This window comes from Mustela nigripes, chromosome 1, assembly GCF_022355385.1.
Source record: "Mustela nigripes isolate SB6536 chromosome 1, MUSNIG.SB6536, whole genome shotgun sequence".
NCBI lineage: Eukaryota > Metazoa > Chordata > Mammalia > Carnivora > Mustelidae > Mustela > Mustela nigripes.
In genome coordinates, this window is record NC_081557.1 from 45824327 (window position 1) to 45840611 (window position 16285).

Genomic DNA, 16285 nt, shown 5'->3' on the forward strand with positions numbered 1-16285 from the left:
CCAACCAACCTAAAACAAAAGCAAAACCAAACCTATTTTCAAACTTTCTTCCAAATGCAATCATATCTCACATACCGTATCTAAAATGTTACCATAGTTTTTTTATATATGATTAAGATTAAACCACACATGCATTTGCCAAGAGTCTCCCAAATGTTACTGGGAATGTTTAATTAAACGCATGTGCTGGGACTGAGGATGGATTTTGCGTTGAGACCACTGATGTTTTACCAAGAAATTAAAGGGCTTAGCATCTGCCAGGAGCATATCTTTTGACTTTAGAAAGAGAACCTGAAAAAGTAAGAGTGGGAGAAAAATGGTAGTCAATGCAGAAAACAGAGGGGAAAGAAAGAATACTAGGGATACATTGTCATCAAATGGGATTCATGCATACAGAAAATTACAAGGTCAAGGAAGTATTTGTTGACTTGTATTAATTCACTCAATGATTAATTTGTTCATCACCAAGCATTTATCAAATAGTATATTCCGAGTGAACAAAAAGACATCGTCCTACCTTACTGGACTTAATATGTACTGGATGTAGGAAAATAAAACAGTGCAAAACAGTATAAAGACAATTACTTGATTACAGTTGTGATGTACGGTATGAGACAAACAACAAGAATTCGAGTGGGGGAACAGCTCCTCTCATGAGAGGGAGAGAGACATTTGTAAATCCAGGTCCCTACAAGGAAAACACACCTCTCAGAATCCGTCCCTCCCATGTTTCCCTACTAATACTCCAGGTGCAAAGACTTCAACTTAGCACATCTTCTGGAATTTCACATTTCAAATTCTCAGGATGACTAAGCATATTTAGCATTAGCAAATTGTGCTCTCTACTTTTCACTTCTCATCTCAATGTCCATGTCAATAGATTTTTTCAATGAAGGCTTTGGAGGAAGAATTAGTTCTATTCCTCCCTTCATATTCCTCAAAAACAATACAGATTCCTGATTTACAAAATTATTCCTTCTGGGCTTATTCTCAATTTTAGGGCTTTGTTCTTAGTATCTAGTTTGCTTTTAATTGTTCTAAGGTTTGAACAGTTTTTTAGTGTGTGTGTGTGTGTGTGTGTGTATATATATATATATACGCACACAGCTGTATACATATAACTGTATATTTTTATAATGAAGGAATATATGGAATGCCTTATTTTTTTAAAATAGGTCAAGGAAGAATTCCATTTGTTCTTCTCTTCACTATCACAGTCTCTACCAAAAGAAGCTATTATTATTATCAATGTAGCATGTATTTTTGAATACATAAACTGATATTTATATGATTAAATTGTTTTATAAAAAGTGTTATCAAATATGTGAGTGTGCACCTTGCTATCTCTTGTTTAAACTTTGAATGCTTATCAATCTGTCTTTTTTTATGCTGTGGAATACTCCCTTTGTGGGCTGATATCAAGTCATTTAACTATTTACTTATTGATGGCCAGTCAGGATTCTTTTTATTATTACTATTATATTATTTCAAACATTGCTGAAGTGAAGATTCTTTTTTTTTTTTTAAGATTTTATTTATTTGACAGAGAGACAGCCAGAGAGGGAACACAAGCAGGGCAAGTGGGAGAGGGAGAAGCAGGGAGCCCGATGCGGGGCTCCATCCCTGGACCCTGGGAACACGACCCGAGCCGAAGGCAGATGTTTAACAACTGAGCCACCCAGACACCCCTGAAGTGTAAATTCTTATTCAAGTCTCTCTGTTCATAAACAAATTTCAGAGTATAAATCTAGGGCAGTGCTAAGAACTGGAATTTCTGGATGAAAGAGTAGATGCATTTTTAAGCTGACACGTGTAACAAAGGAGCTGACAAAATACTATACAATAGAGATTTAGATTATGACCTCTTATGTATGAAATATGAATTCTCAATACATTCATCAACATGCAGCCTTATCAAGCTTTCTAACTTGGAGAAGGTGATGAGCGTCCTGTGCTTCCCTGGACCACTTTTGGTGATGAAAAGGACTGGCTCATGGATGACATCTCACTGGCCTTAGCCCCGTTATTGCTTTCTTGGAAGAAAGAGTTGGATTAACCCCTGACGAATCTGCTTTGTCTTAACACTGTAGATGATGGGGTTGAGCACAGGAGGCACCAGAAGGTAGACATTGGCCAGGAGTAGACGGATCGCAGGGGCTGCATGCTTCACAAAGCGGTGCACGAGAGCCACGCTGATCATGGGCACATAGTACACAAGCACGGCACAGATATGTGACACGCATGTGTTAAGGGCCTTCCGCCGCCCCTCCCCAGAGGTAATGCCCAGCACCGTGTAGAGGATCAGTACGTAAGAGAGGACAATGAGAAGCGAGTCCAGCCCAAAAGTGGAAGTAACAATGCAAAGCCCCAGAATGCTGTTGGGACGTGTATCTCCGCAGGGCAGCTGGATTAGATCTGAGTGAAGGCAGTAGGAGTGGGAGAGGACGTTGTGGCCACAGAAGGGCAGACGTTTCAGGAGGAAGGGCAGTGGGAACATAAGTATCACACTCTTCAGTCCAAGTGTATCACCAGCAGCAGCAATACGGGATCTGGTCAGGATGGCGGTATACCTCAGTGGCTTGTAGATGGCCACAAAGCGGTCCACAGACATGGCCAGCAGAACTCCAGACTCCATGATGGAAAATGAATGTATGGAGAACATCTGCAAAAGGCAAGCTTCAAAGCAGATCTCATTGGCACCAAAAAGGAAGATGCCCAACACTGTGGGCACGGTAGATGCAGAGACACCAAGTTCTGCAAAGGCCAGCATAGCTAGGAAAAGGTACATCGGCTGGTGCAGAATGGTGTTTTTCCTGATCACTGCCAGGACCAGGCTATTGCCCACAAATGCCACGAGATATATGGAGCAGAATGGGAAGATAAACCAAGGGTACAGGGCCTCCAGACCAGGGAGACCAGTTAGCAGGAAATATTTGGGGTTGAATTTACTGCTGTTGAACATTTTCCTATGGAGTCTGAGTATTTTGACCTAGGCGGGTGCCAGAGACACAACCTGGGGTGAGACACATGAAGTTATTAGAAGCTAAGAGAGCCTGCAATTTCCTCTGCCTCATATGATCTGCCAACTTAGGTCCCTCCTCTCATTCATGACCAGTTCCTTTTGGTCTTTGATGGGCAACAAAAATGTGGAGTCATACTTGCAAATAAGCTTATCTCTAGAATAAGGGAATCTGGTAGAATATTTTATCACTCATATTTAAAACTAATCTCCACTGTGGTTTCACTGTGTTTATCTGGTAGGAATTGAATGTTTTCCATGTTTTTATCAAGATATGGCATTGTGTAGTTTTAAAAAGACATCATTGGAAAGACACTAACACAAAGAAAGCTATAATCTGTCAGACATTCTCTAAATTCCCTGTTAAAGAATGTTGGATTTTAAGTAATCACTGGGTACAGGGGTTAGAATAAAACTACTTCAAAGTTAATAGAGAATTGCTCAGGAGATAAAGATTCTAAATGCCCATATCTGCCACTCCGAGCAGCACTGAAGAATGTTCTCCACTGGAGACACAGACTTATGTAGTTTTACCAGATAAAACAGCTCTAAAATGGTCTCCATGTTCTTTCTACAGCCTTCTGGATGATCATTTTGGCTTTTACCCACAGTGGGGTAGAGCACACAAAGGTTAATGAAGAGAAATACTTTGCCCACTGGAATTCCTATTAATGGAAAGAAGTATTCTGCCCAATGGAGAATTGCTTTCCCATTGTCAATCCACACACATTATGCTTAAACAATACTTACTGTGGTCTATGGGAAAGATGGGCAGTAGTCCCAGAGTTGTCCCTTCAGACCAAGTTTTTGAAACTGCACATATAAAAACAAAAACTTTTTATTAAAAGATTTTTTCTTATTTATATATTTATTTATTTGGTTGGTTGTGGGTGGAGTGTGGGAGTGAGGGGGAGAGAACTGGGGGAGGGGCAGAAGGAGAAAGAGAATCCCAAGCAGATTCCCTGAAGAGTGTGGAGCCTGACAAAGGGCTTGATCTCATGACCCGGAGATCATGATCTGAGCCAAAACCAAGAGCTGAAACCAAAAGTTAGACACTTAACTGACCCGGGCACCCCCAAACAAGTCTTTTTATTCATGATGGTCCACTTCAATAGTGCTGATGACTTCTGAAAGCCTGTCTGGAAAGCCAACCTATATAGGAAACTGATTTTAAAATGCCTGGTGCCCCTGGCACTTCAAAATGGTTTGGTGGAGAGGAAGTCAGTGGCATCTGAACGTCATCCATCAATTTAAAATAGTAAGAGGAATGGTGATTTTTGTTCCCTTGCACTGTTTAAGATAAAGGAAAATCTTTACATCCCATGCAGACATCCTTTTTGAATGGCACACTTCTTAATGACAACAAAACGCCTGTGAAATCTACCTGCTTAACTTGACTTGTCTGCAAATCCTGACACACCCTAACTCCTCTTTTCCATCCTGGTCATTCTTATGACTTTTGTTTTGCTTTTTGTTGTTGTTTACTTTGTTTTTCTTTTCTGCCTTCCCTTTCTTAAGTACTTCAGCATATAGCTCAACTAAAAGTTGTGTTTTAAAACAAATGCCGGGACGCCTGAATGGCTCAGTTGGTTAAGCCTCTCTCTGGCTCAGGTCATGATCCTAGGGTCCTGGGATCAAGTCCAGCATTGGGCTCCTTGCACAGTGGGAAGCCTGCTTCTCTCTCTGCCTCTGTCTGACACTCTGCCTGCTTGTGCTTGCTCTCCTTCTCTCTGACAAATAAATAAATAAATAAATAAAAATCTTAAAACAAAAAACAAATACAACCTGCACTGTTGTTTGAGAGCATCTGCTTCAGATGTCAATCCTGTGATGTCTTTCTCATTTGGGCATGTGGTTAACCACTTTCTGCAGTAGCACCTTCCCCTAATCTATCACTCTGTCCCCTGTGTTTCTGTTTAGATTTTTGTGTGCCTTCTCCTAATTGTTCATAAGCTCTTCCAAAGAAGACATGGAGCCTATATTTTGAGCATGTCACCAGGGCTTAATAAAAGGGAAGGGGTACAGGGAGGCAGGGAACAATAAAGAAGGTACATATTGATGTATGGTGATTTAGTCTAGGCTGGGAGCTTGGGGCAGGAAGCCAGGGAAGAATTTTGTCTTCTTCTATCAAATGAGAGCCTCATTGAAGGCAGAAAAATCATGGAATATCCCTTTTACTTCGCTGTGTAGGAATTTAAGTAATTAAAATTTAACTACTTAAAATCCATTATTGTAGGAAATCAGAGATTGATGCTAATGAAAGAGGTGTGTGCATTGAGAGGGAAATATTGGAATAAGAGGTTAAAGCCTGACATTTGGTAGGGAAAAGGTAATTCTTACTTAGAATTTGGTAATTTTTACTTAGAATTTACAAGGAAAAAAAACACCTTGATTTAGTATGATGTATCAAGTACTGTGGAAGGGTGCCCTATGTTATCTTTGTAGAGAGGTGATCTAACTTATCCTCAAAATACTCAAAACGACCTATTCAAACATATATTACAACTTTGGAGAATGAGGAATTGGCATTTTAAGTGACTTGCCAAATCACACTGGTAAAACTGTAGTTAAAAAGGAGAGAAAGGAAGCTTGAACAAAAGAGATACAAGGAAGACCATGGTAACAAATGGGATGGGAGAGGTGATGAGTAAGCTAGATGGGGAGGAAGGACCCTGAAAAGCACAGGTCAGGGAGGAGCTGGGTTTAAGACTGACCAGGCCCGACAGGCTCTGTGGCTGCCTGCCTGGGATGGAGAGGACGGGGACTATTGATGGGCATGGAAGGTAAAGGAGAGGAGAGTGAATAGGTTTAAGAAACAAAGATTTAAAAAGGAATTACATATCTCGTTTTCAAAGATTTGGATTTGGGGACAAAATGGAGGTTTTCCTGCCCCAGTTTTCCTGAATCAACAGAGAAAGGTTGAATAAAAGAGATCAAGTATTTCTCTGCCACAGTGAGGATTTCTGGATAAAAGACTGTGTCCTACCAGAAGGGGTCTTTTTCATGATATGAGGGAAGGGGAACATAAAACCCGTGCTGGAAATAAGCTGCATCTCTGAAGGAAAACCCTAGGTTCTGCTCACCTGAACAGATTTCCCATCCTCCTCATCCCATAGACTGGACTTTCAGGCCAACTCACTCATCCTTTATGCAGACCCACCAGCCCTTCAAGATAGCTGGTCTCAGACCTGGTCTCCAGCTCACTACCTGGACGCAGGAGTTGACTGGCCTTCTTAGTTATCATGACTTCAGAACTAGCCTTTTCATTCCCTCAATTTTGCCAGTCAGTCCCTTGGGTGACACAGGCAAATCAGCCTCAGAAGAATTTACATCCTGTAGGAATAGTTGGGCCAAGAGCAGAGGAGCCCAGGACATGCCTTCTGGGGTAGAGAGAAGTCAGATTCTAAGAAAATACACAAGATGTGCATGAGTGTGTGGGTGTGTGGATATACATGCCTATGTGAGCATACTTGTATGTGCATTTGCAAGTGTGTAAGTTCATGTGAATGTGCATCTGAAAACGTGTGTGCGCATGTGTGTGCATGTGTGTGTGGATGTATGCATATCCACATACCCTCATGTAGAATTCTATTTGCAAGTTTGCATGAATCTATGAGCATGTATATCTTCCCACAAATTTATTTACTATTGAACGTACATTCATGTAGGTGTTGATATGACAGAGGTGTATCCTTGAGTCACTAACCCAAGGAAAGGACCCTCATATCTGAATATAAGGTGGAAGTGAATATCCATTCATGTCTGTATATGTGCACAAATGTCTTGCATTTCTCTATAATTTATGTATTGTATGATAGTACGTGGTTTCTTAAAGATACTTCTAAAATATTCTGATAATTGTCTTATATCCTAAACTTTATTGGTCAGTGACATTACTGTGTACTTTGGGGACAGCAGAAATTGCCTTGTACTGAAACAGGCAAAATATGATCTAAGAGACCTGTTGAGTTTGCATCTTGCACTCGGATCTGGGGGTTCTTTCCTTAGGTTATTGACTCAAGGACATACTTCTGTCATATCACTACCTACAGATCTGACACACTGTCAACCCCTTTTTTTCTCATCCTGGTTATAAATTAGGGTCTGTTTATTTATTTGTTTTGAGAGAGAGAGTGAGAGAGAGCACACATAAGTTGGGGTCGCACAGGGAGAGGAAGAGAGAATCCTAAATAGACTCCATGCACAATGTGGAGCCAGACTTAGGGTTCATTTTCACAACCCTGAGATCAAAATCTTAGCCAAAATCAAAGGTCAGACACTTAAATGCCTGAGCCACCCAGGCATCCTATAAATTATGCTTTTATGCCTCCCCTGGACTTAGTTCTGTCCCAGACTATGATATGGACCAAAAATGCAACATTGGAAAATTCCCCTTAGATACACACTAAAGTTATCCCTGATAAGTGTATATTATAGAATTATTATATTTTAAAAAAAATATACTCATTTGTTTAAAGAAATTAAACTCATTTGTTAATCCAAAGAATCTGAAGTGAAGATTTAAGTCTCCACATCATCAGAGTAACTTATCACTAATGATATTATTATGGAATTAGAGTTCTACCAAATCAGTAGAGGAGCAAATACAAAAATCACTTTGAGCATGTTAACATTTAAGTAAAAAAAATTATAATTATTTTTTAATGTAAGAAAGTAGTGGGTGTATATTTATAAGTATATACATGCATAGTAATGAGCATAGACTTTTTTTGATTTAACAGTAGAGTCAAGTCAAACTAAAGTGGGTAAACAGAACTTGCTCTGTGGTATGAAGGCTTAATAAAGAAGCATTAACTCATTCCTTATTTTGAATCACTATAGTTCATTGCCAGTGTCTCACTGTATCTTCCCCAGTGAAACCATCTTGAGGATGGCCCTGCGGATCTGCTGGGTCTTGATGCTATAGATAATAGGGTTCATCAGGGGCGGGAAGAGCACGGAGATAGTGCCCATGAGGATGTGCACCACGGGCGAAGTGTGGTGCCCAAATCTGTGCACGAAGGACAGGGCTAGCACAGACACATAGAAGCAGAGCACAGCCAGGATGTGAAAGACACAAGTGTTGAGGGCCTTTAGCCTCTCCTTGGCAGAGGTGATGGCCAGCACAGTGCGGAGGATGACAGAGTAAGAGATCAGGATGAAAAGGCCATCAGAGCTGATGGCCAGCATGATGATGCACAGCCCATAGAGTTTGTTGAAGCATGTGTCCGAGCAGGCCAGGTGGATCATGTCCTGGTGAAGGCAGGACAGTAGTCAAACTTCAGCAGGTTCAATGAGGGGGCTGCAGTGATGGTGGCACTGTGTATACCCACCACAGTCCTGGCCAGTGCCACACGAGGACTGGTGAGCACAGATGCATAGTGCAGTGGGAACCGGATGGCTACCAGGGGGTCCAGGGCCATAGCAAAGAGTACGGCTGACTCCATGAAGGAGAAGGAGTGAAGGAAGTACTGCTGCAGAACACAGGGCACCAGGCCCACCATCCGGACATCAAACCACAGCAGGCCCAACACATGCACAGGCCCAACTCTGTCACAGCCAGGATGGCCAGGAAGTAGTACATGGGCTGCTGGAGAGAAGAGTCAGTTTGTACCAGATGCAAGATGCTAGCATTACTGATGAGGGCCATCAAGTGTCCTACAAAAATGGGTAGTGAGATCTAGCGGTGAGCCCATTCCAGGCCTGGGGAGCCTGTCAGCAGATATATAGAGATGCTCGCATTGTCATTTGGTGGAGCAGATGTCCTCATTCTCAAGTCTATTCATTCTAGGAAAAGGTGGTAATATATTGAGGGTTACTAGGCCATTAAGCATGAGCACTCCTATCACTGAACACCAGTCCCCTGGGGGCCGGTTGGGCCTCTCTGCACACTGTAAACTCAGTGACCTCTTGATTAACTACTGCCCACACAAGCAACCTGTCCTTTTCCTGCTTCCCCCCTTCTTTCTCTTATTCCCAACCAAACCTTTACTTACTTCATGATAGTGAGCCTCAAAGCGTTTTCTCTACTTTTGTTCTTAACCAGTTGTGAAAGATAGAGCTTGACCTTAACAGAATACTCTGATTCTCTGGAATTCTGTTACTCCCAAATTGTATGACCCTACCCCTTCACACATTTCCTGTAGAATAAATTCTATCTAATTTGTCTAAGCAAGTCAAGAATGCATGTAGAGAGCTTCTTCATTCAGTCTGTTCTCCACTTTATATCCTTATTGCCATTACGAGATTCTGCCCACATGTTCCTAGGATCAGGAGAAGAGATATGCTGCTTTTCTCCAAACTCAACCCCTTTAAAGAACCATGACTCACTCTGCAGTATCTCATCCCTCAAACACCTCAGGTCCCTGGAAAGTCACACTAATTCATCCTACACTATCTATATCTTTGGAGCTGCTACCTTTAATTCCTGGAATTTATTTTCTTTTTCTTTCTTCCTTACTTTTTTTCTTCCTTCCTTCCTAACTTCTTTCCTTTCTTTCTTTGTTTCTCTTTTTCTAGATTTATTTATTTATTTATTTTAGAGACAAAGCGCATGAGAGGGTGTGCATAGGGGAAGGGGCAGAGGGAGAGAATCTTTTTTTTTAAGATTTTATTTATTTGACAGATGGAGATCAGAGAGGCAGAGAGAGAGAGGAGGAAGCAGGCTCCCTCCTGAGCAGAAAGCTCAACACGGGGCTTGATATGAGGACCCAGGACCCTGAGCTGAAGGCAGAGGCTTTAACCCAGGTGCCCCAAAGGGAGAGAATCTTAAGGAGACTTCCTGATGAGTGGGAAGCCCAACGTGGGGCTTAATCTCATGACCCATGAGATCATGACCTGAGCTAAGGCCAAGAGTCAGTTACTTAACTGACTCAGCCACCCAGGCACCCAGGAATTTCATTATTTTCCAAATCAAATTTGAGAATCCACTGACATGTCTGCTACTTTCTTCCTCCCTTTCCTCCCCTCTTTCTTTCTTTCTTTTTTTCCCTCCTTCCCTTCCTTCCTTCCTCTTTCTCTCATTCATTCTTTCTCTCTCCCTCCCCCTCCCTTTTTCCTTCCTTCCCTCCTTCTTTCCTTTTCTTTCTCTTTCTTCCTTTCCTTTTCCTTTTTTCCTCCTTCCTTCATCTCCCTGTTTTTAAAGGTTATCTCTCCTCCAAAATCAAGCTGGAGAACTGATACAGATTTAATGAATCAGGGCAACTTATTAGAGTAGTATTTCTGAAATAGGTGTTGCAAAAAAAGCAGATCAATAGTGTACCTTGAAACAGAAGGAGTAATGACAAAGCTTGTTCCTTGTTCAAACTAGTTTATTAAAAATTAAAAACCGGGGTACCTGGCGAGACGCTCATAAGAGAAGCCCTTCTATTCTAGATCTTGGTGTCTGATATAATCTTGCTTCTGTATCCTCATCAGTAAAATAAAGAAGTTGAGCCCATCTGGATGGTATATGTGGCTGAACCAAGTTAAGATTCTGGTGGTGGATGCAGAGAGTTACTTTTCTTGTGGTGTCCAAGACATGCCTTGTATATAAGTTCCCTTGCTTACCAGACCTGCCATCTACCAATCTGGAGTGAACTGCCTCTTTCTTCAGTCTCTCCCTGCCTGCCATGTACCAGGGCCAGTTTCATATCCTAACCAGGAAGCTGCCATGTTTGCAAATAAACACCCAGGAACAAATTCTGGTCTGTTTCTAATCCAAAAGGTCACAGGGAGATAACATACTGCAGATGGCCATAATGCTGGAAGTTGCCCTATCCCATCACCCTACTTATAGACTTTTTAGATAAGAGGTACCAGAGAGGTCACTGCATTGGCTGCCTCTGCCCATCTGCAACAACTTACTGGTCCTTGTTTTCTGTGGCTTCTTCCCCCAGTCCTGCAGCACTTCTCACTTCCTGCCCCAGCCTCTTCTGACTCAATCAGGATGCCCATCTGCATCTGCTGCAATGGCAGTTATATGGCTCTCTGTCCTCTTCCCTTGGGTCTTAGCCCTCAGAGGAAACTCCTTAGATGGATGTAGATCTGTAAACACCAAAGAGGGATCAGTGTCTTCCCAGAACTTGGTCATTGGGCACTCCATTTATCTTTGATGGAAACTTAGTGACCCTTCAGTACCACCAATAAGTACTTTGTCAATCAGATGAGTCTTCATTCTCTTCTCCCACTAGCTGTTATTGTTGTAAGAAAATTTACTGGTTGACCCTTAGTTTTCTTCTCTGTGATCCTCTTTTCCTCCATCTAGCCTCCCTTTGAGACTCTCTTCCCCACCAGGTAGTTACTCATGCTCATTCATTCAGCAAATATCTACAAATTTGGGGACATATACTTAAGTGCAAAGATAAACAAAACAAAACAAAAACAACAACAAAAACACGATCTCTGCTTTTGAGAAAGTCATTTGTCTTTTGCAGGAGATAAATTTGAAAAATGACTAACTTTTCCTGACAGAGTAAAAAACCAAAAAGATTTACAGGAACTATAAAGATGTTAACAGGTATTCTTTACTAATGACTCTCACACTGGATCCAACATTCCAGATAGTGAGGGAAACAACGAAGTCTCAGAGTTGACACAAAGCAAGACATTATAAAATCACGTGAATTTCAAGTACCTGAAAAACATATTTTAATTACATAAAAATATGTATTTTACAAACACAATGCTAGCTTTGAAGTCTTAGGGAGGCATAAGGATATTAAAAAACATGACAGTTTTGTAAAGAGCTTTGCATGTGGGAGCATAGAATCAGTGCTGGTGAATGGGCCACACAGTTTACACCAAATATTGTCATATGTGTGAACAAATCTAGCTTTGGTGAGTTTTGTTTTGTAGATTTGTTAGTTTTGTTTTGTTTTGTTTTGTTTTACTGAAGAGGGGGCTTAAAGGGTTGAAAACATAGACACTGCATGAGTAAAGTAGTTCTATGACCTTAAAACTAAAGGAGTTCACTTCTGTACCAAAGAAGTTAAAGAGAAGCTGTGTGATTGTGTAGTTTTTTCGTTTGTTTCTTTGTTTGTTTGTTTTTACTTGAACTTCTTTCAGCAATGCAGGCCCTTGTCTTGAATAGAGAGGAGGTCCAGCACGAGCACAGGTGCTGAGGTAACTCTGTGACCAAACAGAAAAAAGATAAATCCTCATCCTCAGGGAGTGTACATTCTAAAAACTTTATTTTTCCTTTACAGTTATTTCAGTAGGATAGATTTCTAGAAGTCGTGCTTCTGAGACACAGGATCTGAATACATTTAAGTCTTTCAATGCATCTTGCTTTCTATAAAAGACAAATCGAATTATGCTCTCACACAAGTATATGGAAATCCCTTTTTCACTTCATGCCTGATTATGAACTTTTAATATTTGTTTATTAACAAGATTAAAATTTTTAATTTGTATTTTAAATTCCAGAAAGGTAGGAGTTTTAAAAATATCATTATCTGTTTGTATTTTCTCATTTTGAAAAGAAATTTAGGTGGTAGTGACCTATTTGTTGATAAGTGGTAAAAATGGGACTTAAACTGTAATCTAAATCCACATTCTACATTCTTCTTCAGTATGCCTTCCATTCAGTATGGGAAAACCATTTTGAGACTCACAGCTGCTATTTTGTGGTGTAGCCTGCTATTGGACTTCCGTTAAAGCTCAGAATGGAACCCATGTAAAAGGGGTGCCTGACTTTAGGACTGGAAAGACTCTAGTGCTCCTTAGGGCCTCCTAAGCCTAAACAGCTGGGATTCCAAAGGCCTTCCAAATGCACGCACGTGCACACACAAGCACGCACACAGGATACCACACAAACACAAGAACATTTATATCCAGTTTTAGAATTTGGTTCCTTTTAAAATTTCACTTTGTACTTTTGTTTGTATTTAAATAGGAGATTATTTTAATTGTAAAATATAGAGAATGATATAATATCCACCTGAGTAAGTGTACATCTCTAGGCTTACCCAGTTTTAACAAATCTTAACATTTTGCTTATTTGCCTCAGATTTTGCCTCTATTTTTTTGATAGAATTAAAACCTTCCATGTAACATGGCTCACTTGATTTATTTCTTTCTTTCCCTAGAGCTTTTTTCAGAGTTTACCAATCTCCACATAGTTTTTAATTTTTCCTGCATATATGTTTGAAAATATGTGTGAATGTGGGTGTATATATGTGTGTATATTTATATTTATGATATGTATTTTTTCCAGTATTCCTAAATTTATTGGTGAAATACATGGCATCTCTTTGTTATTTCTTTTCCAAATTTCTTGTCAAGATGAACGTGTTTTCAGATATTTATTGGCATATTTGTTTTTTGTGTAGGTGCATTGCCTATTCCTATCTTTGCTTAATTTCTTATTGGATTTTCTGTCTTTTAAATTTTTTACTAACTTAAAGAGGTTCTTCACATATTCTGAACATTAAACATCAGTTGTTCATATAGATACATATTGCAGATTTCACCTCTGAGTCTGATTTGTGTTGTCTCTTTGTTTTTGGTGTATTCTGTTTTACTGTATTTCAGTACTGTATTTCCATTCTCTCTTATTTTTTAAAAAATTTTCATCATCACTAGCCATCAGGGAGATTCAAATTGAAACCACACTGAGATATCACCTTACACCAGTTAGAATGGCCAAAATTAGCAATACAGGAAACAACATGCGTTGGAGAGGATGTGGAGAAAGGGGAACTCTCTTACACTGTTGGTGGGAATGCAAGTTGGTGCAGCCACTTTGGAAAACAGTGTGGAGATTCCTCAAGAAATTAAAACTAGAGCTTCCCTATGACCCTGCAATTGCACTACTGCGTATTTACCCCAAAGATGCAGATGTAGTGAAAAGAAGGGCCATCTGTACCCCAATGTTTATAGCAGCAATGGCCACAGTCGCCAAACTATGGAAAGAACCAAGATGCCCTTCAACGGACGAATGGATAAGGAAGATGTGGTCCATATACACTATGGAGTATTATGCCTCCATCAGAAAGGATGAATACCTAACTTTTGTAGCAACATGGAGTGGACTGGAAGAGACTATGCTGAGTGAAATAAGTCAAGCAGAGAGAGTAAATTATCATATGGTTTCACTTATTTGTGGAGCATAACAAATCACATGGAAGACATGGGGAGTTAGAGAGGAGAGGGGAGTTGGGGGAAATTGGAAGGGGAGGTGAACCATGAGAGACTATGGACTCTGAAAAACAATCTGAGGGTTTTGAAGGGGCAGGGGGTGGGAGTTTGGGGGAACCAGGTGGTGGGTATTAGAGAGGGCACGGATTGCATGGAGCACTGGGTGTGGTGCAAAAACAATGAATGTTATGCTGAAAATAAATAAATTAAATAAATAAATAAATTGGGGAGATTAAAAAAATTTTTTTCAAGTTTTCCTCTTAACATTTGTATCTTTAATACATTTTTATGTATACTATAGGTTAAGGATCAAATTTTATCTTCCACAATGGATAAGAAATTTGGCTAGCACTGTGTTTTGAGTAATTCAGTCTTTCCTAGCTGTTTTTAATAATATCTTTCACAAGAACAATTATATCTGAGGATCTTTGTCTGGTCTGCTGCCACCACCATTTCTCTTTCTATTTTGACCAGGCAAACAGAAAATAAATATAAATAAGAAACCAGTTTAGCAGGTATCAACCATCTGTTTCCCATCCAAAGGAATTCTCTCAGACTTCATATAAACTAAAACAAATGAAGAGATGGGGGATGCTAGAATATAAAGCCAGGAGAAGCTGACTTGTGTGGAGGCAAGGATATGGTTATTCTGGCCCGAGAAACTGCTCAACTCCTAAACCCATGGAAAAGAAAGTGACAATTGAGTTTATCAAAGAGACCCAGCAAGGTTTCTATTCAGCCTGGATCAGAGAGGAGGGTTGCTGGACTATATACAAGGTTTCCCATGCCCCAGACCCGTGAAGAGTAACTCTCAGGAAGCGCTTCTGGGTCATAATAATCTGTGGCAGAGGGGGCTGTGGGGCCCAGAGGACTGAATGATGCAGAACTAGGGTAATGGTGAAGAACACTCTTTGAGGGTTGCTATCACAAGGGGGTCTTCTTGAGCTTCCTGAGTGTAAGGAGAAAAAACTCCCCTAGAATAGAAGTCCTCTTTCTTAGCTTTGAATTTCAATTTATGCTTTCATGTATCCAGAAATTAATAGTATGTATTCATTGAGCATCTATTCTCTGCCAGTCATTGTATTTATGGAGATGTACTGGCAAGACATAACAAGGCATAACTCCTCCAAGGGGCTTAATTTAGTAATCCATTCTGGAAGAAAAAAGAAGAGAAAAGAAAAAAAAAGGAAAAGGAAAGGAGGAAAGAAAAAGAAAGGAAGGAAGAAGGGAGGGAAAGGAAGGAAGGAAGGAGAAAGTGAAAAAGGAAGCAAAACTGAGACATGAAGCAGTACATTACTATGTGACAGATGTTCAGATGTTACACTGGGAAATGCAGGGTTCTGAGGGAGCAGAGGGAGGGAGCATCTGCTCCAATATTGGAGAGAAATCTCTCAGGGAAATGTCTGTGAGGAAGTGATCCCAATGCTGAGACTCATTTATTCAACGGTATGGGGAATCTTCTCTGCCAGCTTTAGGTCCACAACCTCCGGAGCAATGGATTATAACTTATAAATATTTGTGATATTTTCCTTCATTGCAACTTGGCCATGTTTCATGTTATTATGCAAGATCTCCCCACTGAGGTGCCTGGGGGAAAACTCTGACTTCTGCTTACTGTCCGAAAGTCCATAGGAAAGGTAAAATCAGAGATGAGATGAGTCAAGTTTGAGGTCAAGGGCTTCCACTAATGAAATAAAGTGGTAGAAGGACCAGAAGGGGCACATCCATAGAACACATGGAGGTGTTCTAACTAAATCAGCTATTAGGGAAGAGTAACAAGTTCTTCTTCCAGTGTGACTGAAGAGTGCAAAGGATAGCCAGGATAGAAACTGAAGAGGTTTTGGCTGTGTAGAGAAGAGAGAAGCAGTCCCAAGGAGCCATGGGAGAAGGTACATTTCTTGAAGTGAATTTGTTTCTTCTCTGCCCGGTTTATTTATTTATTTATTTGTTTGTTTATTTAAATTTACTGTTCTGTTTTCATTTTTGTTCCATTTAGTTTTATTTTTTTTTTTTTAATTTTTTTTTTTTTAAGATTTTATTTATTTATTTGACAGAGAGAGATCACAAGTAGGCAGAGAGGCAGGCAGAGAGAGAGAGGAGGAAGCAGGCTCCCTGCTGAGCAGAGAGCCTGATGCGGGACTCGATCCC

At 40.4% G+C, this 16285-nt stretch overlaps 1 protein-coding gene and 1 pseudogene across 1 annotated transcript; both read right to left on the minus strand.

Moving 5' to 3' along the window:
• Positions 1–1558: 1558 nt before the first annotated feature.
• Positions 1559–2962, minus strand: LOC132011448 (olfactory receptor 51I1-like). The gene has a single exon (XM_059390035.1). It carries the CDS (start codon positions 2960–2962, stop codon positions 2024–2026), a length of 939 nt encoding a protein of 312 aa, XP_059246018.1. The 3' UTR covers positions 1559–2023.
• Positions 2963–7876: 4914 nt separating this feature from the next.
• LOC132011453 (olfactory receptor 51V1-like) lies at positions 7877–8789 on the minus strand (annotated as a pseudogene).
• Between the last annotated feature and the right edge of the window lie 7496 nt (positions 8790–16285).